This window comes from Betta splendens, chromosome 5 (assembly GCF_900634795.4).
Source record: "Betta splendens chromosome 5, fBetSpl5.4, whole genome shotgun sequence".
Classification (NCBI taxonomy): Eukaryota; Metazoa; Chordata; class Actinopteri; order Anabantiformes; family Osphronemidae; genus Betta; species Betta splendens.
In genome coordinates this window covers 19394237-19418864 of record NC_040885.2, presented here as the reverse complement: position 1 = coordinate 19418864, position 24628 = coordinate 19394237, and the positions used below count along the sequence as shown (strand labels likewise).

Sequence of the window (24628 nt, the reverse complement as noted above, 5' to 3'; positions counted from 1 at the left end):
ATGAATGAATCATCGACCAATGTAACAGCTGCACTTCAGTATCAAAGCTTTTTTCCTGTAGCTGTGACCAAGAATGTGATTGTTGTGGTTCTTGGAATCTGCATCAACTACATTAATGCAATCCTCTTCACACCTTTCGCAACCATCAGGTCTGAGATGCCTTTAATGACACGTCGCTTGTTTTAGTGATAAATTTTCCATTTAAAACAAACTGACTGCTTTCAGGTCTGAAACAAGCAATACATTGAAGATTGTATCACAGTTTAACTATACTTACTCTCCAAAACATCAGGAACATTTGAAATAACGACTTTCAAGTTAATGAAATGTGTCAATATACTGTAAACTCATTGGCCATTTTATTAGGTACACTACTACAAGTTAATCTAAAGCTTTTTGGTGCCAGGAAATCTTTATTTAGTGGAGATTATATATGAAGAATGATCATTTCAAACTAATAAAAATTGTGAGCACTTAGAGAATCTTCCATTTACTGTTTTGAATTTCCAGATCTTCTAATGAATCCTCGATACATCCTTTTCATTCATCTGGTCATCAACGATATGATCCAACTGACCCTGACTGTCTCATTAGTTGTCATCAGCTACACAATTAACAAAATCAGTGTGTCTGTGTGCTGCATCCTCACCCTACTTGCTGTGATCACCACTGAAAACAGCCCTCTGACCTAGCTTGCATGGCGGGTGGAGCGCTACAGTCGCCATCTGCCATCCCCTTCACCATTTACAGATCTGCACCGTCAGGAGAACACGAATACTGGTCGGATTAATGTGGGTAACAACCAGTGTGTCTGCTCTACCTGACCTGTTTATCACCTTGGCCACACAGCCACTGAGCTTCTTCCACAGCCAATTGCTTTGCCTAAGACAAAACGTCTTTCCAAATCCAATCATTGTCCAGAAGATGGACGTCACATATATAGTGTATCTAGTCATTATCTGGTTCATTATCTTTTACACATATTTCAGAATTTTGTTTACGGCAAGAACAGCGAGCAAAGATGCTAAGAAAGCCAGAAACACCATCCTCCTCCATGGGTTTCAGCTGCTGCTGTGCATGGCAATGTATATATTCCCTCAGTTATTAAGTGCACTGACTCAATGGTTCCTAAGATTTTGCAAGACTCCTCGTTTTTTGCTATGTCATAGTACAGGTCCTGCCAGATCCATTAGTCCAGTCATCTACGGCGTACGAGACAATACTTTCAGGAAGTACCTGAAAAAACACATGTTTTTTTAAGTCAGCACACTCTAATAAACCTCTTTAAATATTATTTTGTATCTTCATAAATTATTAAATTGTTATATATTTGTTAAAGCAGTTTGCAAAGTGTGTGCACATTCAGATGCTGTTAAATCTGTAATTGTGATGATGTTTGTACTAGTGCTGGGCACGTTAACAAATGAATCTCACGTTGCCGCAAGACTTTGTTAACGCAGAGAATTACACAGCTTTTTTTTTATCTGTTATTAATATTTAAGAAAGTCCCAGAACTGGAGCTATATAGAATCAAGGTGTCAGTACTAGGGTAAATCAGCTGAATTACCCTAGTACTTCAACTCTAGAGTATCACTTAAATGCAATACATACCGTTGATGCCAGCAAATCACCACCTAAACAAACAGCGGAGGGAGACAACGTTGAGGCAACATTATAAGGGTTATATTTAAATTTTGAAGGGTGAATCAACTTTGATGGGGTAACGTTATTTTAATGTTGCATTATGGTTAATCGTCAACGTTACAATTATGCTGATATATGGTCATTCATCAATGTTACATTCTTTCCAAAACAGTTGCTCGTTGTCTTCTTTGTCTTTCACACTTTCCCATCACCGTGAATCGAGATTATAGTCTAGATAGTCAATATATTATGAGAACCAGATACGATCAATGAAGAGAACTCAATAAAACTGCTAAAATGGAATGCATGATGAACAAAACATTTATAAAAAAAATAACATGATTAAATAAAATTATTTATTTAATCATGTTATTAAATTATTTACATCTACAGTAAATAAAGTCTGGCTAATAATAAATGTTGAAGACAGTCTGTCATTTTAACATTAATATTTTTTTAACTTAAATTAAATTTTTTTGTCTTTTTACAACCATTAGTATTTAACGTTGTTTGAACTTTTTATTAATGTAACAAAAACAACTGACATTGTTTTCACTATATTGATTTATAAGCATTTAGTCAAACTTCTTACTATGGGGTGCCAAATGTAAAAGGAGCACCTATAACTAGTTTTCTCACATTTAACTAAATGACACAACATGTTTTCTCACATTTAGTTAAATGTGCAAAAGTCTAAATGTAAATGTTAAATGTAAATGTTAAATGTAAATGTTGAATGTAAATGTTAAATGTAAATGTTAAATGTTAAATGTAAATGTTAAATGTAAATGTTAAATGCTCAATGTAAATGTAAATGTTAAATGTAAATGTTAAATGTAAATGTTAAATGTTCGCCGAGTGTAAACTGAATATTCATGAATGGGCAAGTAGACTCTACCCCTACCCTCAAACAGCGCTGGTCGCAGATCAGAGACGCGAACTCAATCACCTCAAACAGTGCGCGCAAACCCCGCCCACATCTGATCTGGAAACTTTTGTTTTTAGCCTGGACGTAACTTCGGCTAGCTAGTATAGTTAGCCAACTAATTCTCCACCGGCGCCACAGAAATATTCTTTTTAAACCTACTTGACTCCTCATTAATGGTGTTTACGACAGAACGGCAGTTTGAAGCGGAGCCTCAGCCCGCACACCTGCCGTTACAGCCCGTTCAATCTCCCCCAACGGGAGGGAGTCGGAGCTTGCGGCCATGATGGCTTTGACTCCAGGCTTCTCTCCAGTATTTTCGTACACCGATCCAGAGTCAGATGTGGGCGGAGCTATGTGTACTGTTTGACGTTTTTGAGTCCGCGTCACTGATCTTAGGCCAGCGCTGTTTGAGGGTAGGGGTAGAGTCTACTTGCCCATTCATGAATATTCAGTTTACACTCGGCGAACGTTTAACATTTAGATTTAACATTTAACATTTAGATTTAACATTTAACATTTAACATTTATATTTAACATTTAACATTTACATTTAACATTTAACATTTACATTTAACATTTAACATTTAAATTTAACATTTAACATTTAACATTTACATTTAACATTTAACATTTAACATTTACATTTAACATTTAACATTTACATTTAACATTTAGATTTAACATTTAACATTTACATTTAACATTTAACATTTACATTTATATTTAACATTTCTCCTCCCTGAACCGCCGCCTTACCGTGGTGGAGGAGTTTGTGTGCCCGAATGACCCCGGGAGCTATGTTGTCGGGGGCTAAATGCCCCTGGTAGGGTCTCCCAAGGCAAACAGGTCCTGGGCGACGGGCCAGACTAAGAGCGGTTCACAACCCCCCTATGAAAGACAAACCACCAAGGCCAGAGACGTCGCCCGGTATGGCGCAGCCAGGGCCAAACCCTGGAGCCAGGCCCGGGGTTGGGGCTCGTATGAGAGCGCCTGGTGGCCGGGCCTATTCCCACGGGGCCCGGCCGGGCACAGCCCGAAAGAACGACGTGGGGCCGTCCTCAAGTGGACCCACCATCGGCGGGAGGAACCGTAGGGGGCCGGTGCAGAGTGGATTGGGTGGCAGTCGAAGGCGGGAGCCTGGGCGCCCCAATCCCTGGATAACCAATCTGGTTATTGGGACATGGAATGTCACGTCACTGGGGGGAAAGGAGCCTGAGCTTGTGCAGGAGGTCGAGCGGTACCGGCTAGAAATAGTCGGGCTCACCTCCACACACAGCCTGGGCTCTGGAACCCAACTCCTTGAGAGGGGCTGGACCCTTTTCTACTCTGGAGTTGCCTGCGGTGAGAGGCGGCGGGCTGGTGTGGGCTTGCTCATAGCTCCCCAGCTTAGTCGCCATGTGTTGGAGTTTTCCCCGGTGGACGAGAGGGTCGCTTCCCTGCGCCTTCGGGTGGGGGATAGGTCACTCACCGTCATTTGTGCTTACGGGCCGAATGGCAGTGTGGAGTACCCGGCCTTCTTGGGGTCCCTGGAGGGAGTGTTGGAAAGCGCTCCAACTGGGGACCCCATCGTTCTTCTGGGAGATTTCAATGCCCACGTAGGTAACGACAGTGATACCTGGAGAGGCGTGATTGGGAGGAACGGCCTCCCTGATCTGAACCCGAATGGTGTTATGTTATTGGACTTCTGTGCTAGGCACAGTTTGGGCCATAACTAACACCATGTTCAAAACATAAGGGTGTCCATCGGTGCACATGGCAACCAGGACACCCTAGGCGGAGGTCGATGATAGACTTTGTAGTCGTTTCACCTGACCTTCGGCCATATGTTTTGGACACTCGGGTGAAGAGAGGGGCTGAGCTGTCAACTGATCACCACCTGGTGGTGAGTAGGATCCGCTGGCAGAGAAGGAGGCTGGAACGACTTGGCAGGCCCAAACGTATTGTGAGGGTCTGTTGGGAACGCCTGGCTGAACCCTCTGTCAGACGGACCTTTAACTCACACCTCCGAGAGAGCTTCGACCAGATTCCGAGGGAGGTGGGAGACATAGAGTCCGAGTGGACCATGTTCTCCGTCTCCATTGTCAACGCGGCCGTTCGGAGCTGTGGACGCAGGGTCTCCGGTGCCCTGTCGTGGTGGTAATCCCCGAACCCGGTGGTGGACGCCGGAGGTAAGGGACGCCATCAAGCTGAAGAAGGAGTCCTACCAGGTATGGTTGACCTGTAGGACTCCTGAGGCAGCTGATGGGTACCGGCAGGCCAAGCGTGCTGCAGCCCGTGCCGTTGCGGAGGCAAAAACTCGGGCTTGGGAGGAGTTCGGGGAGGCCATGGAGGAGGACTATCGCTCGGCCTCAAAGAGATTCTGGCAAAACCGTTCGGCGCCTAAGGAGGGGGAAGCAGTTCTTTACCAACTCTGTTTTCAGTGGAGGTGGTGAGCTGTTGACCTCAACTGGGGATGTTATCGGACGGTGGAAGGAGTACTTTGAGGATCTCCTCAACCCCTCCGACATGCCTTCTGCTGAGGAAGCAGAGGCAGGGGACTCAGAGGCGGACTCGCCCATCACCCAGGCTGAGGTCACCGAGGTAGTTAGTAAGCTCCTCTGTGGCAGAGCAGCGGGAGTGGATGAGATCCGTCCTGAGTACCTCAAGTCTCTGGATGTTGTGGGGCTGTCTTGGGTGACACGCCTCTGCAACATCGCGTGGAGGAGGGGGACAGTTCCTCTGGACTGGACAACCGGGGTGGTTGTCCCTCTTTACAAAAAGGGGGACAGGAGAGTGTGTTCCAACTATAGGGGGATCACACTTCTCAGCCTCCCTGGGAAAGTCTATGCCAGGGTACTGGAGAGGAGAATTCGGCCGATAGTCGAACCTCGGATACAGGAGGAACAATGTGGTTTTCGGCCTGGTCGTGGAACGCTGGACCAGCTTTATACCCTCAGCAGGGTGCTTGAGGGTTTGTGGGAGTTTGCCCAACCAGTCTACATGTGCTTTGTGGATCTGGAGAAGGCATTCGGACCGCGTCCCTCGTGACATCCTGTGGGGGGTGCTCCGGGAGTATGGAGTCCAGGGCCCTTTGCTAAGGGCTGTTCGGTCTCTGTACAACCGGAGCAGGAGCTTGGTTCGCATTGCCAGCAATAAGTCAGACCTGTTCCCGGTGCATGTTGGACTTCGGCAGGGCTGCCCTTTGTCACCGGTTCTGTTCATTATTTTTATGGACAGAATTTCTAGGCGCAGCCAGGGGCCGGAGGGGGTCTGGTTTGGGGACCACAGGATAGCATCTCTGCTTTTTGCAGATGATGTTGTCCTGTTGGCTTCATCAGGCCAGGACCTCCAGCGTGCGCTGGTGCGGTTTGCAGCTGAGTGTGAAGCGGCTGGGATGAGAATCAGTTCCTCCAAATCTGAGGCCATGGTTCTCGACCGGAAAAAGGTGTGGTTTGCTCTCTCCAGGTTGGAGAAGAGTTCCTGCCTCAAGTGGAGGAGTTTAAGTATCTTGGGGTCTTGTTCACGAGTGAGGGAAGGAAGGAGCGTGAGTTTGACAGACGGACAGGTGTGGCGGCTGCAGTAATGCGGTCGGTGTATCGGTCCGTCGTGGTGAAGAGGGAGCTGAGCCGAAAGGCAAAGCTCTCAATTTACCGGTCAATCTACGTTCCTACCCTCACCTATGGTCATGAGCTTTGGGTCATGACCGAAAGGGTAAGGTCACGGATACAAGCGGCTGAAATGAGCTTCCTCCGCAGGGTGGCTGGGCGCTCCCTTAGAGATAAGGTGAGGAGCTCTGTCACCCGGGAGGAGCTCGGAGTAGAGTCGCTGCTCCTCCACATCGAGAGGAGCCAGCTGAGGTGGCTCGGGCATCTAGTTCGGATGCCTCCTGGACGCCTCCCTGGGGAGGTGTTCCGGGCATGTCCCACCGGTAGGAGGCCCCGAGGAAGACCTAGGACTCGCTGGAGAGACTACGTCTCTCGGCTGGCCTGGGAACGTCTTGGGGTCCCACCGGAAGAGCTGGAGGAAGTGTCCGGGGAGAGGGAAGTCTGGAACTCTCTGCTTAGACTGCTGCCCCCGCGACCCGGCCCCAGATAAGCGGATGAAAATGGATTTAACATTTACATTTAGACTTTTGCACATTTAACTAAATGTGAGAAAACATGTTGTGTCATTTAGTTAAATGTGAGAAAACTAGTTATAGGTGCTACTTTTACATTTGGCACCCCATATCTTACAGCCGTTAGCATTAAACATTGTTTCAACGTTTCGTCAACGTCACAAAAATAACTGATATTGTTTTAACCATGTCTCAACATGGATTTATAGGTATTTTTAGGCAGTTTTACAACCATCAGCATTAAATGTTATTTCCTACATCACATGAACGTCACATGAAAACTGACATTATTTCAACCTTATTTTGACGTTGAAAGTGGGTTGTGTGCCTGCTGGGTACATTGGATGAAGAAGTATAAACAAAAGCAAGGCATGCTAGCTGATGCCATAGCTAAGTGGTTAGCTACAATCTGCAGGCTGTTGGAAGATGTCGGCCTTGTGAGCCTCCCTCAGGACGCACCTTCACAGGAAGAGTACACAAGTTGTATGAAAAGGATAGTGGCCCCTCTTAAATTAGGCAATTAAAAGCACACTCTGAGCCATGGCTGAAAGCTGAGACACAGCTGAGATACTGTGAAACGGGAATGTCGTTAAGCAGAGCGTAATTGGAAAAAGGACAAATTGCAAGTGTCCTTTCAAATGTTGAGAGACTTTCTGCATCACTACCAGTCTACATTAAAAGAGGCTAAAACAAAATTGTTTGCCCATCAGTCCCTCCTCCATGCTCTCCTGTTTTTTTACCAGTTTGAGCCTTTTACCTTGCATCAAATCCAGGAGATTGTTGATCACCTAAAGCCCTCGCGCTCTCCTAATGCTCTTCCTCCACAACTTTTCAAAGAGGGTTTTAATGCTCTTGGTCCATCTGTTGTCTTTATCATTAATGGCAGCTTAATCTCTGGAGTGGTCCCCAAAGATTTCAAACATGCCATAGTTCAAACTCTTGTTGTCATAGCTGGGGTTTTGTGTCACGTATTTCCTGTTGTATTTTGTAGTTCCTGGTTTATGTTAATTCATGCTTTTCCTGGTTTTATGTTGCTCGTCACGTGATCTACAGCTGTGTTCAATCCGGTCATTTACTGAGTATTTAAGCACTGGCACTTACCTGAGTTCCCCGAGTTCCGTATACTTGCCTGTCTGATCACCGTCTCTGCCTGTTTAATCTTGTCGTCTCTGGATCATCCCTGTCTGTACTGTAGCCTGACTTTGTATTGTGCTTGGACATACTGCCTGTTTGACCATCCGCCTGCCTGTTGTTAATGTACCTTCGCCGATCTGATTTCCTGGTTCTGACCTCTGCCTGTACCTGACCTGTGAGAACATTAAACTGCCACTATCTAAGCCTGTCAGTCTCCGAAGCTGTGCATGTGGGTCCGCCACCTTCAATCACACACTGCCCGTGACAGTACGATCTGGCCGAACTCACTAAACTTGCCCGACCCCAGGCACTGGAAGCCGCCGGAGAGGGTTTACCAATTGAGATTCCCCCACCGCCGACTAGCCAGCTGGCAGAAGAGGCTCTTCCCGCGATGGAACCCACTGAACCCATTCAATACATCATGATGTTGGCGGTGTCAGGTCTTGGCCTTGTTTCCTGTTTTATTTTGTACACTTCTGGTTTCTGTTCATGTTAGTTTCCGCTTTTGTTTTGAAAGGACTTAGTTGTCATGTCCCGTCAGGAGGAGGCTGGACTCGGCTCCGCTCTTCCGGACCCCGTCGGCCGTCATGGCAGACTCCCCTGCTACCACCCTCCAGAGGAGGGGGTTTCTGGGTCCCATGGGGCCTTTGGGGACGAACCCTGTGGACTCTCTGTTTTGGTTTGTGGACTCTTGTTTCCACCCTCCTCCGGTCCTCCCTCCGCCCACCCTGCTTGTGTGCCCGGGCAGGGAGGGATTCGGTCCCTCCCCCTGAGACCGCCCTCCGCCCGCCCTGGTTTGGGGGGGGGGGCATCCGTGGGCGCCGTGGTAGACGCCCTAGGGGGAGGGGTACTGTCAGGTCTTGGCCTTGTTTCCTGTTTTATTTTGTACACTTCTGGTTTCTGTTCATGTTTCCGCTTTTGTTTTGAAAGGACTTAGTTGTCATGTTTTTGGTTCCAGTTTAATTTCCTGTTTTATGTTAAAGGACTTCCGGTTTTTGTTCATGTCAGCTGTTTCCTGTCACTCCCGGTTCACCATGCACACCTGTCTCAAATCAGTAATCAGCCACCCGGATTTAAGCACCAGTAGTCACCACAGTTATCCGCCAGATCGTTGTACGTCTACCGTCACCTTCCAGTATTCCATTGATAGCTTATTTCGTGTTTGACCCCGCTTCTGATTCCCCGACTTTTGATTCTTGCCTGATCCTGACCTGGTATTGTATCCTGTGAGTTCTGTTACCGACCCGCTCCACAGCGGTTTTCGGGAAGCACAGGTGACTGCCGCGTGTTAATTACTCAATGTGAGATTCAGTTCGAGCAACATGTGGCAGATTTTTTGACTGAGAGAGCTAAAGTAGCATATGCCAGAGAAGCCGAATCTTGGGCCATCGCGGAGTGGTAAAATCGCTCAGCTGGTATGCTAACGTTTGCCAGGTTCTCCATCGCTCTCAAGCAGATATTTCAGGAAGTAACACCGGGACGAGAGGCGGCGCAGCGGCTGGTGTTTTTGAAACAGGGGAAGCGGAGCACGGCCTGATACGTGGTGGAGTTTAGGATGCTACAGCTCTCAGAGACGTGTTCCTTCAGGGGCTTCTGCGCTGGGTGAAGGACTGTTTGGCCGCCCGGGATCTTTCCCGTAATTTGAATGACTTAATCGCTCTCACCATCCAGCTGACCAACAGCGGGGACGACGATGAGAGTTGGGACTATGTTTGCACTGCGGGCAGGTCGGCCATTTTGTGCACAGCTGTCCAGTGAAAGCCCAGGCTTATCACTAACTCGGAGGCTACCATTTGCCAAGATGCCTCCACACATTCTCTGATCATGGTGACTCTCAGGTCCGGTTCTAAAGCCATCCAGCAACCCGTTTTGATTGACTCTGGGGGGGATGTCAGCCCCATGGACGCTGAATTAGCAGAGCGGTTGGGGGTGGACTTCAATTTCACCTGCCCTGGAGACCAGCGCCGGACGGACGCCACCTGTGGCGGGTTACTCACCATACAGCCTCGGTTACGTTGTCATTTCCTGATGATCACTCTGAAAGCATCGTGTTTCTGGTGGTACCGGCTTGTTATCATCCCATAATCCTCGGTCACATCTGGCTGTGCCTGCACAACCCTCGTCTGTTCAGCAAACACAGGCCAAAAACCTTCCACCTCACCAGGGCAGGTTGTTCCAGTTATCCCCTGAGGAGCATGAGGCGATGAGAACTTACCTGAATGAAGCGCTCGCTGTGTGTCTCATTAGCTCCCTGTCGTCACCCGCGGGAGCGGGCTTCTTTTTTTGTGGGTAGAAAGGACAGCTCGCTTCGTCCATGCATTGATTGTAGAGGACTCACCTAGGTGACGATACGGGATTCCAAACCCCCTGCCTACTACTCTCCTCTGCGTTCGAGCTGCTAGCAGAGGACAAGATATTTACTAAATTAGACCTCAATAACGCATACCATTTGGTAAGAATCTGAGAGGAGGACGAATGGAAGACGGCCTTTAATACACCTAATGGGCACTTTGAATACCTCGTCATGCTGTTTGGGCTGACCAACGCCCCGGCCGTGTTCCAGGGGCTAGTGAACGACGTTCTAGGTCCCATGATAAATGACTTTGTCTTTGTCTACTTGGATGACATCTTGATTTTCTCCAGAAACAAGGAGGAACACTGGAGCCACGTTTGCCAGGTGTTGAAGCGCTTCCTTGAGTTTTGTCTGTTCGTAAAGGCTGAGAAGTGTGAGTTCCACATAGTTACTGTCTCGTTTTTGGGGTTTGTCCTCTCCCAAGGGCAGGTCCTGATGGCCCCCGCCAAGACCCGGGCGGTGGAAGAATGGTCAACGCTGCAGAACCGCTGGGAAGTACAACGAATCCTGGGATTTGCAAACTTTTACTGCCGGTTTAGCTTGCTGGCCGCTCCTCTCCGCATGCTCACCTCACCTAAGACTCCTTTTCACTGGACGGAGAAAGCAGAGCTTGCCTTTCGTTGGTTGAAGGAGAGTTTCGCGTCGACCCCTTTCCTCCGTCCTCCGTACCCGGCCCGACAGTTCACTCTAGAGGTGGATGCCTCCAGCACCGGCATTGGAGCAGTCATTTCCCAGCGAGATCCGGCGAATGGTAAGTTGCACCCCTGCGCCTTCATGTCACGCAAACCGTCATCCGCAGAAAAAAACTATGATATTGGAGACCGGAAGCTCTTGGCGGGGAAGGGTGTGCTGGAGGAGTGGCGACATTGGCTGGAGGGGGCACACACACAAAACACCACAAAAACTTGGTCCCGTTGGTCCTTGTTCTTTGGACGATTTAATTTCCACCTATCTTATCGCCCAGGTTCTCATAACGGCAAGCCTGACGCCCGAATCCACGAAGCCGAGACTGAACCAGAAGAGCCGGCGACATTCATGCCTGCTGGTTTTGTGGTGGGGGCAGTCATCTGGTCGATTGAGGGGCGAGTGAAGGAGACACTGCGGGCGCTCTCAGAGGTACCAGAAGGACTCCCTAACCGGTTGTTTGTGCTACCATCGCTCAGAGGCAAAGTTATCCACTGGGCCCTCGCATCCCTCCTTAGTGGACACCCTGGAGTGGACTGGACAGCCTTGGTGGTGGGAAGCCAGTTCTGGTGGCCTCTATCCTGGAGGGACATCCAGGAATACATCAAGGCCTGCCCCACGTGTGCGGCCAACAAGTCACCCCACCAGAGGCTGGCTGGGTAACTGCGGCCCCTTCTGGTTCCGCACCGGCCCTGGCCACATATAGCCCTGGACTTCATCACCGGTTTGCCTCAGTTGGCAGGTAACACTGTTATAATGACTGTCACTGATCGCTTCTCTCGCCTGGTCCATTTTGTTCCCATGCACAAGTTGCCTTCCGCCAAGCAGACGAGCCTGTCCTCAGGCTACCATCCAGAGACCAATGGCCAGACTGAACAGATTAACCAGCAGCTAGAGACCAGACTGCGTCTATTGGCATCCGACAGAGACCGACTACGTGGTCCCAGGAACTCATATGGGTGAAGTTTGCCCATAACACCTTGCCGTGCGCATCCAATGGGCTCACTCCATTCCAGTGTGCCTATGGCTTCCAACCTCCCCTCTTTGCCTCCTTGAAGGGGCAGGTTTAGATGCCGTCAGCCCATGCATTGCTGGCCTGCTGCCGTTGCACATGGTTACAGGCCCGCAGGACCATGCTCAAGACTCAAGCCGGTTTTAAGGCTAACGCAGACCGTAGGCGGTTCAAGGCACCGCCCTACGAGGTGGGGGACCAGGTGTGGCTCTCCACCAAAGCCTTGCATTTGAAAGTAGCCTCACGTAAGTTGGCACAGAAATTCATTGGGCCATTTCCCATTGTCAAAAACATTAATCTGGTTTCTATTAAGCTCTCCCTCTCTAGGTCAGCTTACACGGCTTACTGTCATAGCTGGGGTTTTGTGTCACAAATTTCCTGTTTTATTTTGTAGTTTCCGGTTTATGTTTAGTCATGCTTTTCCTGGTTTTATGTTGCTAGTCACGTGATCTAGAGCTGTGTTCAATCCTGTCATTTACTGAGTATTTAAGCACCTGCACTTACCTTAATTCTCTGAGTTTCGTATACTTACCTTTCTGATCACCGTCTCTCCCTCTTTAATCTTGTCGTCTCTGGACCATCCTTGTCGGTACTGTAGCCTGACTTTGTATTGTGCTTTGACATACTGCCTGTTTGACCATCAGTTCTAAATTGGTTAAGGTCCTACCTAAATAACAGAACCTTCTGTGCTAAGCTTGGAAACTTCCAGTCATCTTCTGCTCTTTTCATCTTGTGGGGTTCCACAGGGTTCTATTTTAGGTCCTATCCTCTTTTCTTTGTATTTATAACCCCTGTGTTCCATCCTTAGAAGATACTGCATTTCTTTTCAATGTTATGCTGATGACTTTATATACTGTACCACTCAAAAAGAATGATGGTTTCTCTACCAAGACATTGCTGGTATTCTTGATGTACTGTACATTAAGGCTTGGATGGCAATAAACGTTTTGCGTTTTAATGATTCTAAGACTTCTAGTGGGGTTGTCACTGTAGACCTAGGATCCCTGGCTGGATTTATTAAATCTAAAGTCACTAATCTTGGGTTAAAAATGAACACTTACCTGAAAATGTAAAGTTAAGCCCAGTTTCTTTCACCTGTGGCAGCTGGCCAAGGTGTAACACATCATCTCCAAATAGCACTTCGAAACAGTAATCCATGCCTTTGTTACCTCCGGGGCTGGATTACTGTAATGCAATTTATATTGGTCTCAGTAAATCTTCTGTCTCTCGTTTACAACTCGTTCAAAAGGCTACACGCCTTTTAACAGGCACTCATAAGTTTGAACATACAGTACAGTATTTCCCCAGTTTTATTCTCTTCACTGGTATCTGTGCATTTTAGGGTCCATTTTAAGCTTTTTTTAAAATTTTCTTTTATTAGTTTTTTATTATAACTTTATCTTGCCTCAATATATAATTGTTCTGTTATATGTAATCCTGCTTATCTTGACACTGTTGCCTGTACAACACTTTTCAGTTGATTTTAAAGTGCTTAAGAAATAAAGTTACAGTTACAATGCATTAATCGCGACTAATCACAGAAAACTCATGCAGTTAACGCAAAAAATGTTTTAATCACTGCACAGCACTACATAATTACATAATTTACATAAACTTTGTATAATTTGTGTGAACATCCAGTGAAAAAGTTAAAAGAGCAACATTAACTGCACTGACTGACAAACTAATTGCTCCAGCTGATTTGTTTATTATCACGGACACTGACCAATAAACTTAAACTGTAGTAATGAAATCCCAGGACATGTTCATTCTGCACAAACCTCATCAACGGAGGCGTCCTGCTCTACTTGGATGCTGTAAATTACATCAGCCTCACCTTTATAAAAACAGAACATCATCATCAAAACGGACTCTCTCCACACAAACATCAGCTCATCACACAGGGTCAGTATTTAATTCTCTCTCTCCACACTCTGCATCTTATTACAGATGGCTCAGTTTTTTTCTGTCTAACAGTTATAGAGTTGAATAAGTTCCTGTTTACTAATATGTGGAAACTCTGTTCTTCTCTTGTGTTAAAGCAACTTTAACTTGGGAAGATGAATGAATCATCGACCAATGTAACAGCTGCACCTCAGTATCAAAGCTTTTTTCCTGTAGCTGTGACCAAGAATGTGATTGTTGTGGTTCTTGGAATCTGCATCAACTACATTAATGGAATCCTCATTCACACCTTCCGCAACCATCAGGTCTGAGATGCCTTTAATGACACGTCGCTTGTTTTAGTGATAAATTTTCCATTTAAAACAAACTGACTGCTTTCAGGTCTGAAACCAGCTGCACCTCATACGGCATGTGTAGCAATGAATTAAAGATTGTATCACAGTTTAACTTTACTCTCCAAAACATCAGAAACTTGACATTTTAAATAATGACTTTCAACTTAATGACATGTAAGATTGTCAGTATACTGTAAACTCGCTGACCATTTTATTAGGTACACTACTACAAGCTAATCAAAAGATTTATGGTGCCAGGAAATCTTTATTTAGTGGAGATTATATATAGAGAATGATCATATTAAACTAATAAAACCTGTGAGTACTTAGAAAATCCTCCCTATTCTTCCCTTTACTGTTTTAAATTTCCAGATCTTCTACATGAACCCTCGATACATCCTTTTCATTCATCTGGTCATCAACGATATGATCCAACTGACCCTGACTGTCTCATTAGTTGTCATCAGCTACACAATTAACAAAATCAGTGTGTCTGTGTGCTGCATCCTTATCCTACTTGCTTTAATGACCACTGAAAACAGCCCTCTGAATCTAGCTTGCATGGCGGTGGAGCGCTACATCGCCATCTGCCATCCCCTTCACCATTTACAGATCTGCACCGTCAGGAGAACACGAATACTGGTCGGATTAATGTGGGTAACAACCAGTGTGTCTGCTCTACCTGACCTGTTTATCACCTTGGCCACACAGCCACTGAGCTTCTTCCACAGCCAATTGCTTTGCCTCAGACAAAATGTCTTTCCAAATCTAATCATTGTCCAGAAAAGGGACATCACATATACAGTGTATCTAGTCATTATCTGGTTCATTATCTTTTACACATATTTCAGAATTTTGTTCACGGCAAGAACAGCGAGCAAAGATGCTAAGAAAGCCAGAAACACCATCCTCCTCCATGGGTTTCAGCTGCTGCTGTGCATGGCAATGTATATATTCCCTCAGTTATTAAGTGCACTGACTCAATGGTTTCCTAAGAATTTTGCAGACTCCTCGTTTGTTTGCTATGTCATAGTACAGGTCCTGCCCAGATCCATTAGTCCAGTCATCTACGGCGTACGAGACAATACTTTCAGGAAGTACCTGAAAAAACACATGTTTTTTTAAGTCAGCACACTCTAATAAACCACTAAAAATAATATTGTGTATTTCCACAATTTATTAAATTTTTAAATAGTATTTTGTATTTTTATAATTTGCAAAGTGTCTGCATTCAGACACTGTTAATTAGTTAAATCTACAGTACAGCTAAACATAATAACAGTGATGTGACTGGTGTCCAGTCCATTGTTGCATTGGTGTTCTATCAATGACACCAGCAACAGAGAAGCCCACTATGTAGGGTGTAAATATCCAAGAGGGAAATGCAGAACTGTCAGTGAGCTACATTCCATCAGTGAAAACTGCATTGTTTGTTTGAACATTCAGTCAAAAAGTTAAACCAAATTGCTCTAGCTGATCTGTTTGTTATCACAGACTCACAGACACTTGACCAATAAACTAAAACTGTAGTAATGATATCCAAGGACATGTTCATTCTGTACAAACCTCATCAACAGAGACTTCCTGCTGTACTTGGAGGCTGCAAATTACATAATCACCAGTAAGGCTTAAAATAAAATAAATAAAAGATTGCCTATTCACTACAGGAGCGGCTCAGAATTGCTGATCTACAGTATTTTTACAGGGTTTCAGCAGGGCTTCAGTGTGGTCTCACTAATCCCCATGCAAGGCCCATGGTCCCCCACTGTGACATATTCAATGAGTAGCTGCCTTGGTAACACCCCCTAAGCCTCTCCTGAGCAAATGTGTAACAGGTGGAGCAGTGATGTGTGATCTAGGCGCATATAGTAGATATACTCTCAGACTTTAAAGAGATTAGCCTTGTATGTGTGTGTGTGTGTGTGTATATATATATATATATATATATATATACCACTCTATTCTCACCCACTGCGGGTGGTCTCATCCACTTTCCAAGCTTGGGTCCTCCACCAGAGGCCAGGAAGCTTGAGGGTTCTGCGCAGTATCCTTGCTGTTCCTAGGACTGCACTTTTCTGGACTGAGATGTCGGATGTTTTTCCAGGGATCTGTTGTAGCCACTCCTCCAGTTTGGGGGTCACAGCCCCCAGTGCTCAAATCACCACAGGCACCACTGTGGCCTTCACCTTCTAAGCCTTCTCCAGTTCTTCTCTGAGCCCTTGGTATTTCTCTAGTTTCTCATGTTCCTTTTTCCTGATGTTGCCATCGCTTGGTATTGCCACATCCACCCCACGGCTTTCCTCTGTTCTTTGTCCACCACCACAATGTCTGGTTGGTTCGCCATTACCATTCTGTCAGTCTGGATCTGGAAGTCCCACAGGATCTTGGCTCGCTCGTTCTCTACCACCTTGGGAGGTGTTTCCCACTTTGACTTTGGGGTTTCCAGTCCATACTCTGCGCAGATGTTCCTGTATACTATGCCAGCGACTTGGTTGTGGCGTTCCATGTATGCTTTCCCTGCCAGCATCTTACACCCTGCAGTTATGTGCTGGACCGTCTCAGGGGCCTCTTTGCACAGTCTACACCTTGGGTCTTGTCTGGTGTGGTAGATCTGGGCTTCTATGGCTCTGGTGCTCAGGGCCTGCTCCTGTGCAGCCAGGATGAGTGCCTCTGTGCTGTCCTTCAGCCCGGCCCTTTCAAGCCATTGGTAGGATTTGTTGAGATCAAGACACTTCAGTTATGTTCCGGTGGTGCATCCCGTGCAAGGGCTTGTCCTCCCATGATGGTCCCTCTTCCAGCATCTCATCCTTTGTTCTCCACTGCCTGAGACATTCACTCAGCACGTCATCTGTCGGGGCCTTATCCTTGATGTACTTATGGATCTTGGATGTTTCATCCTGGATAGTGGCTCTCACGCTCACTAGTCCTCGGCCTCCTTCCTTGCGGCTAGCGTACAGTCTCAGGGTGCTGGATTTGGGGTGGAACCCTCCATGCATGGTGAGGAGCTTTCGTGTCTTAACATCTGTGGTCTGTATCTCTTCCTTTGGCCACCTTATTATTCCCGCAGGGTATCTGATCACTGGCAGGGCGTAGCTGTTTATTGCCTGGGATTTGTTCTTGCCATTGAGCTGGCTTCTTAGGACTTGCCTTACTCGTTGGAGGTATTTGGCTGTTGCCGCATTCCTTGTTGCCTGTTCAAGGTTGGCGTTCGCCTGTGGTATTCCAAGGTACTTGTAATTGTCCTCAATGTCTGCTATTGTTCTTTCTGGGAGTGAGACCCCTTCTGTGTGGATAACCTTGCCTCTCTTTGTCGCCATCCTCCCACATTTCTCGAGCCCGAATGACATCCCGATGTCCGAGCTGTAGATCCTGGTGGTGTGGATCAGCGAGTCGATGTCTCGCTCACTCTTGGCGTACAGCTTGATGTCATACATGTAGAGGAGGTGACTTATGGTGGCCTCGTTCCGGAGTCGGTATCCATAGCCAGTCTTGTTTATTATTTGGCTGAGGGGGTTCAGACCTATGCAGAACAGCAGTGGGGTCAGTGCATCTCAATTCAATTCAATTCAATTCAATTTTATTTATATAGCGCCAAATCACAACAAAGTTATCTCAAGGCACTTTACAAAGTAAGGTTTAAAACCTCACACAACTAAACCCAACAAATCCCACATACAGCAAGCATTTAATTTGACAGCAACAGTGGAGAGGAAAAAGTCCCTCTCTAAAGAGGAAGAAACCTCCAGCAGAACCAGACTGGATGTGGGCGGCCATCTGCCTCAACCGGTTGGGGTGAGAGGATAGAGAGAGAGAAAAGCACAGCAACAACAACAAGCAACAACAAGCAACAACAGAGCACAGGCAGGACGGTTGGGCCAGGGACTGGATACAGCCAGGAGAGAGAGAGAGAAAGAGAGAGAGAGAGAGAGAGAGAGAGAGAGAGAGAGAGAGAGAGAGAGGCACAACTACTGGAGAGAAAGAGACAAGGTTAGTTAAACATGGGACAATGATGGGAGGTTATTGGAAAGAAGAGGTAGAAGGAAACAGAGGAGCTCAGTGTATAAATTAAGTCCCCCAGCAGTCTATGTCTATTGCAGCTTAACTAAGAGATGGTTCCTGTGACTAACAATCATTGCCAGTGACCTGAACCATCTCTAACTATAAGCTTCATCAAAAAGGAAGGTTTTAAGCCTGATCTTAAAGGTGGAGAGTGTGTTAGCGTCTCAAACCTGAAGAGGGAGCTGGTTCCAGAGGAGAGGAACTTGGTAGTTAAAAAACCCTGCCTCCCGTTCTACATTTAAACACTCTAGGAACCACAAGTAGCCCAGCGCTCTGAGAACGAAGTGTTCTGCTGGGAGCATAAGGAACTATGAGGTCTTTAAGATAAGAAGGAGCTTTATCATTGAGTACTTTGTAGGTGAGTAGGAGAATTTTAAATTCTATCCTACATTTTACAGGCAGCCAGTGCAGAGAAGCTAATGTAGGAGAAATGTGATCTCTCTTTTTAAGTCCTGTCAGGACTCTGGCTGCAGCATTTTGAATAAGCTGTAGGCTTTTTAAGGAGCTGTTAGGACATCCTATGAGTAAGGAGTTACAGTAGTCCAGCCTAGAGGTAACAAATGCATGGATCAGTTTCTCTGCATCACTCTGAGAGAGGATGCTTCTGATTTTAACTATATTTCTAAGGTGGAAGTAGGCGGTTCTGGAGATTTGTTTAATGTATGATGTAAAAGAGAGATCCTGGTCAAAGATGACACCAAGGTTACTCACAGTAAAATCTGAAGCTAATGTTATGCCATCCAGGGTGGCTATCTGACTCAATAGTGTCTCTCTCTGATTTTTAGGCCCAACAATAAGAATTTCGGTTTTATCTGAGTTTAGTTGAAGGAAATTTTGGGACATCCAGGATTTGATGTCTTTTAAACAACCCTGAATTTTGACTAGTTGATCTGTTTTATTTGGTTCCAAGGACATATATAGCTGAGTATCATCTGCGTAAAAATGAAAATTAATAGAATGCTTTCTAATAATCTCACCTGGAGGAGACATGTATAGGCTAAACAGAATTGGACCAAGCACAGAACCCTGTGATACTCCATAGCTAATCCTTGTGCATGTGGAGAATTCCTCATTAACATGAACAAACTGGAATCTCCTTGGTATGTGCCGCATTTGATGGATACTTGGGCAAGTGGCTTCCCATTGGCTTCAAGGGTGGTTCTCCACAACCTCATCGAGTTTGCAATGAAGGCCCTTAGAGTTCTGTTGATGTTGTACAGCTCCAAGCATTCAGTGATCCATGTGTGTGGCATTGAGTCATAGGCTTTCTTGTAGTCGATCCAGGCTGTGCACAGGTTGGTGTGTCGCATTCTGCAGTCTTGGGCGACTGTTCTGTCTACCAGGAGTTGGTGTTTGGCTCCTCTGGTATCCTTACCAATGCCCTTCTGTGCTTTGCTCATGTATTGACCCATGTGCCCACTTATCTTAGCTGCGATGATGCCTGACGTGAGCTTCCATGTTGTGGTGACAGGTTATTGGCCGGTAGTTGGATGGGACTGTACCCTTTGAGGGATCCTTCATTATCAGGATCGTTCGCCCTTTGGTTAGCCATTCAGGGTGGGTCCCATCCCTTAGCAGCTGGTTAATTTGTGCTGCCAGGCGCTCATGGATTGCAGTGAGCTTCTTTAGCCAGTAGGTGTGGATCCTGTCAAGGCCGGGTGCTGTCCAGTTTTTCATACCTGAGACTCTTTGTTGGATGTCTGCTACTGTGATAGTCACTGGATTCTGTTCAGGGAGGTTGCTGTGGTCTTCCCTCAGATCCACCAGCCACTGTGCATCACTGTTGTGTGAATCCTCCCTTTCCCATATGCTTTTCCAGTACTGTTCAGTTTCAAGCCTTGGTGGGTCTGCTCTGCTGTTATTGAGAGTACACTTTCGCAGGTTGTGTTGTAAACAGCCGTTTTTTTTCGTCTGGCTTCATTGTCTCTGGTGTATCTCTTTAGGCGGCTGACCAAGGCTTGTAGCCTTTGCTTGGCAGTTTTGAGTGCTTCAGGTATGGGCATCTGGCTGTACCTCTTGGGCATCGGTCTTTTCATTGCATGGCTCCCATGGTTGCTCTTATATATATCACCTCATTGGTTTCTGTGATTGTTGTGGTAGGGATCACTCTCAGTGGTGCATTCACCTCTTCCATTAGACTTTCTGACTTCTTAGCCATCGCATTTGTGTTGTATCTCGTCAATCTCAAGTTGTTGCCGTTTGTGGATGTTATAACATCTAGTTCATCATAGTTCATATAGTTCAACATGTAGTGAGCTACTAGTTGCTTCGGCGTCATGAATGTGGGTTTCTCCGTCCTAGTAGTGAGCTACTAGTTGCTTCGGCGTCATGAATGGGTCCGTCCCATTGCATGTAACCCCTCTGACTAGGGTTACTTGAGTAGTAGCATTCCAATTCTCATCTTAGCCATTTCTTTCTTGTTCCAGTAGCCCACTACTCGCCAAGGTGCTCTGGTTCCCAACACCTTGTTACACTGAGCCGGTATCTCATGCAGTAGCTTGAAGGGTCTTGCCCAAGGACCCAAGGACCCACACTTATTCGCCTAACGGGGATTCGAACCGAGGGACCACCCGTAGACAAGTTCTGCGACTTTACCGATTGAGCTATCCAGTGAGGCACCACAGAGGTGCCTGTGGTAATCGTGGTAATATATATATATATATATATATTATAGAGAGAGAGAGAGCCATAGAAGCCCAGATCTACCACACCAGACAAGACCCAAGGTGTAGACTGTGCAAAGAGGCCCCCTGAGACGATCCAGCACATAACTGCAGGGTGTAAGATGCTGGCAGGGAAAGCATACATGGAACGCCATAACCAAGTGGCTGGCATAATATACAGGAACATCTGCACAGAGTATGGACTGGAAACCCCAAGGTCAAAGTGGGAAACACCTCCCAAGGTGGTAGAGAATGCTATTTAGGTTTGTTAGTTAGTTAGTTTCGTTGTTCACTTTGGTTCATGTATGTTTGTGGTTTAAATAAATCATATTATTTTACATGCCACGTTTGTGGGTTGCATTTGGGTCCTCCTCCCCTCTCATTAGTTTGTAGGCCGCAGCAGCCTGTTTGTTGCTCAGTGAGCCTGTCTCGAGTTTAGTTTGTCCCTCCACACATAACAGAGTCAGCTTCTTCCCCCCAAGGCTGTTTCTGAGCTGAACTCTACTGGGTCCTCAATGACTCTCACGGACATAAACATAAATGTGCAATAACCACTGTTGAATGTGACATAGCAAGCTGCAGTTTATTTGTTTGCTTTTTGTAAATAACTATAATTAAAATAAAAAAAGGTAATTTGTTTTCTTTCCACAAGAGGGAACAGAGACGGAGTCAGACCACCTTGGTTGTCCTGTGCAAATTTGGCCATTAAAGCTGATTCTACTGCTGATAATCAAAAGGAAAAGATCGTGGATGCAAGCGGCCAAAATGAGTTTCCTCTGCAGGGTGGCTGGGGGCACCCTAAGGGATTGGGTGAGGAGCTCTCTTCTTACCCTTACCTATGGCCATGAGCTTTGGGCCATGACCAAAAGGATAAGCTCTCAGATACAAGTGGCCAAAATGAGTTACCTCTGCAAGGTGGCTGGGCACAGCCCTAGAGATATGGTGAGGAGCTCTGTGATCTAGGAGGCGCTTGGAGTGGAGTCGCTGCTCCTCCACATTAGAAGGAACCAGATGAGGCGGCTCGGGCATCTATTTCGGATGCCTCCTGGAGGCCTTCCTGGGAAGGTGTCCCAGGCATGTTCTACCGGTAGGAGGCCCCGGGGAAGACTAAGGACATGCTAGCACGATTGACTGCACCGTCAGCATTCGAAGGTGACCAAATCATCAGCCAGGAAACTGGAACTGAGAAGTGGTCTGCGGTCAATACCTCTCCTTTTTTTGGGGGTGTCTTGCCTATAATTTCCACCTGTTGTCTATTCCATTTGCACAAAAGCATGTGAATTTGATTGTCAGTCAGTGTTGCTTCCTAAGTGGGCAGTTTGATTTCACAGAAGTGTGATTGACTTGGAGTTACAATGTTTAAGTGTTCCCTTTGATTTTTGAACAGTGAATTTTGAAAGTAACAAAAAATCAAATAATAATTTGTTTAAACAAACTTCCATTCAAGACAATAACAGTTTTAGGCAGGGACCTAGTCGCCTGCTTTCTTCAGGTAAAGTGACATTTTGTTGCTTTAGGCTCTAAAACCACAGTGACTATTGAAGTAAATTTTGTAAGAACACTAAAGGTAAAACTACACCTACTGTAGGAATACATTATTAGTACAACCCATACACAGCTTGTGGGTGGGTTTTAAGTGTGACGTGTAAACACATACTGAAACTTTAAAAAAAATTCACTTGTAATAACCTACTCAGTTTGAGGCAGATCAGTCTTCAGATGAGATTCAGTTATATGAGGTAAGGATTAAACTATTTGATTAACTAATTTTTAAAAATCTTGTTGTTGATTGGCCTTGTTGTCAGTATTATCATTTTTGCAGTACAAAGGAGTCTTCACTTGATCAGACTCTGACATGAATTCCACACCTGAGGACACTAATGTGACCGTACCTGTGAACCAAGAAACGCTGGCTATAGGCATCAGCAGGAATGTGATTGTTGTGGTCCTCGGCATCACCATCAAATACATCAATGCCACTATGGTCCACACATTCAACAGCCATCATGTGTGTAAAATAGTACTGCTTAAGAACATGTCAAGTAGTAAATCATAAAAGGGTCATTACTAAGTGTGCATCATGTAGGTTTTGCTTTGTTTCTTTCTATTCATATGCTTGATTGTCCTAAAGTTGCTTTTAATAAAAACACATCACAAAAAGTCCTTAACCACAGATTTGTTGAATAGAGATGTCTAACAGAGTGAATTTTATAATTTCTTTAGCATGAAGTCAGTCACAAATTCTAGCACTTAAAATGATTCATTTTATTGGATTTTATAAAATACCTTTGAACTATTTATTTAAACTGATGTTTGCCATTACTGAAATCTTGTCCTCCAACTCTGCTGTTTTATACAGATCTTCAAGATGAATCCGCGCTTTATTCTTTTCATCCATCTGGTGCTTAATGACATAATCCAAATGACAACCAGCATTTTGCTCTTTGTCGTATCCTATGTCTTTCAAACCATCTACGTCTCTGTCTGTGTACTTCTCATCGTTCCAGCTATATTGAGCACTTTAAACACTCCTCTGAATTTAGCTTTCATGGCAGCAGAGTGCTACATAGCTGTCTGCATTCCCCTCCGCTACAACTACATATGCACGGTCAGAAGAACATATATTGTGATTGGTGTAATCTGGGCTACAAGTTCACTTTCTGTCCTGCCAGATATAGTTATCCTTTTGGCCACTGAACCTCTGCAGTTCTTAAATTCACGATTGTTTTGTTTAAGGGATTCTGTGTTTAGGAACCCCTACAGTTTAAAGAAGAGAGATGCAACCCACATATTGTTCCTGGTAGTGGTTTGGATCACTCTGTTCTACGTTTACTTTAGGATTCTCTTTGCAGCCAAAGCTGTTAAAGCAGATAGCAAAAAGGCCAGAAACACCATCGTGCTCCATGGCTTTCAGGTGCTGCTTTGTATGATGGTTTATGTACAACCTATGTTAAGCCAAGCCCTCACACGCCTGTTCCCAGCTGGTGTGGCATCTGTAAACTTTGCTTTATTCATCATAAATCAAATTCTTCCACGCGTGATTAATCCTATTGTTTATGGCCTACGTGACAAGACATTTAGGCAGTGCTTTACACGCTACCTGTGTACTATGAACATCTACTCAAAGAGAACAACAAATGTAGTCTTTATTAACATGCAAAAACAAGCAGCAGTTTCTGTTGTATAGACCCTTAACTCATTCAGGTTGAAGGCTCTTAATAGGCAAGATAACCTGTCTGCGCTGTGATATTAATGTTATCCTCACTCACTATAGTCACTCAACTCTTGTGTACAGTGTTCGTGTATATTCACTATTCATTCTTGCTGCATCATAGTACCAGGAACACTCTTAATAAAAACATGAAGAAATTCAGTGGAATCCTCCTCATTATATACTGTATAATGCTAACATTATTTACCGCTAGTGTTCTTGTGTTAGATTAGATCAGATTTACAGTAACTGCACTGACTTTGACTCTGCACTTGTCATTCTTTGACCAATCTTTGTCTTTTTATTATTAAAAATAATGTAAGCATAATTAGAAATCATGCTTACAGTATTAGTGCTTTATCTGAAAACCACACATTTGGGCATCACTTTTTAGCATGTGCAGATGTGTCTTGCATCATCCTACTAATTATAAAACCATGACAAGAATTACAGACTCTTTCATGTGTGGTAAAAGTGCTGTACTTCAGTATCTCAGGTATTACTCTGAGTTGTGGTCATATTATAGTAACAATACATGTATATTGTGTTGAAAAAAACAATAGAATAATTGCAATTTAACTTTTGACAGCAACTACTGATAAGA

At 45.4% G+C, this 24628-nt stretch overlaps 2 protein-coding genes and 1 pseudogene across 2 annotated transcripts; all 3 read left to right on the top strand.

The window, feature by feature from the left end:
* LOC114855457 (odorant receptor 131-2-like) lies at positions 1 to 1260 on the top strand (annotated as a pseudogene).
* A 13178-nt stretch (positions 1261 to 14438) lies between these two features.
* On the top strand, positions 14439 to 15216 carry LOC114855446 (odorant receptor 131-2-like). The gene has a single exon (XM_029150602.2). It carries the CDS (start codon positions 14473 to 14475, stop codon positions 15214 to 15216), a length of 744 nt encoding a protein of 247 aa, XP_029006435.2. The 5' UTR covers positions 14439 to 14472.
* Positions 15217 to 22668: 7452 nt separating this feature from the next.
* On the top strand, positions 22669 to 24000 carry LOC114855445 (odorant receptor 131-2-like). The gene is made up of 2 exons (XM_029150601.1): positions 22669 to 22821; positions 23173 to 24000. The coding sequence occupies exons 1-2, from the start codon at positions 22669 to 22671 to the stop codon at positions 23998 to 24000; spliced, it is 981 nt and encodes a 326-aa protein (XP_029006434.1).
* The last annotated feature ends 628 nt before the right edge of the window (positions 24001 to 24628 follow it).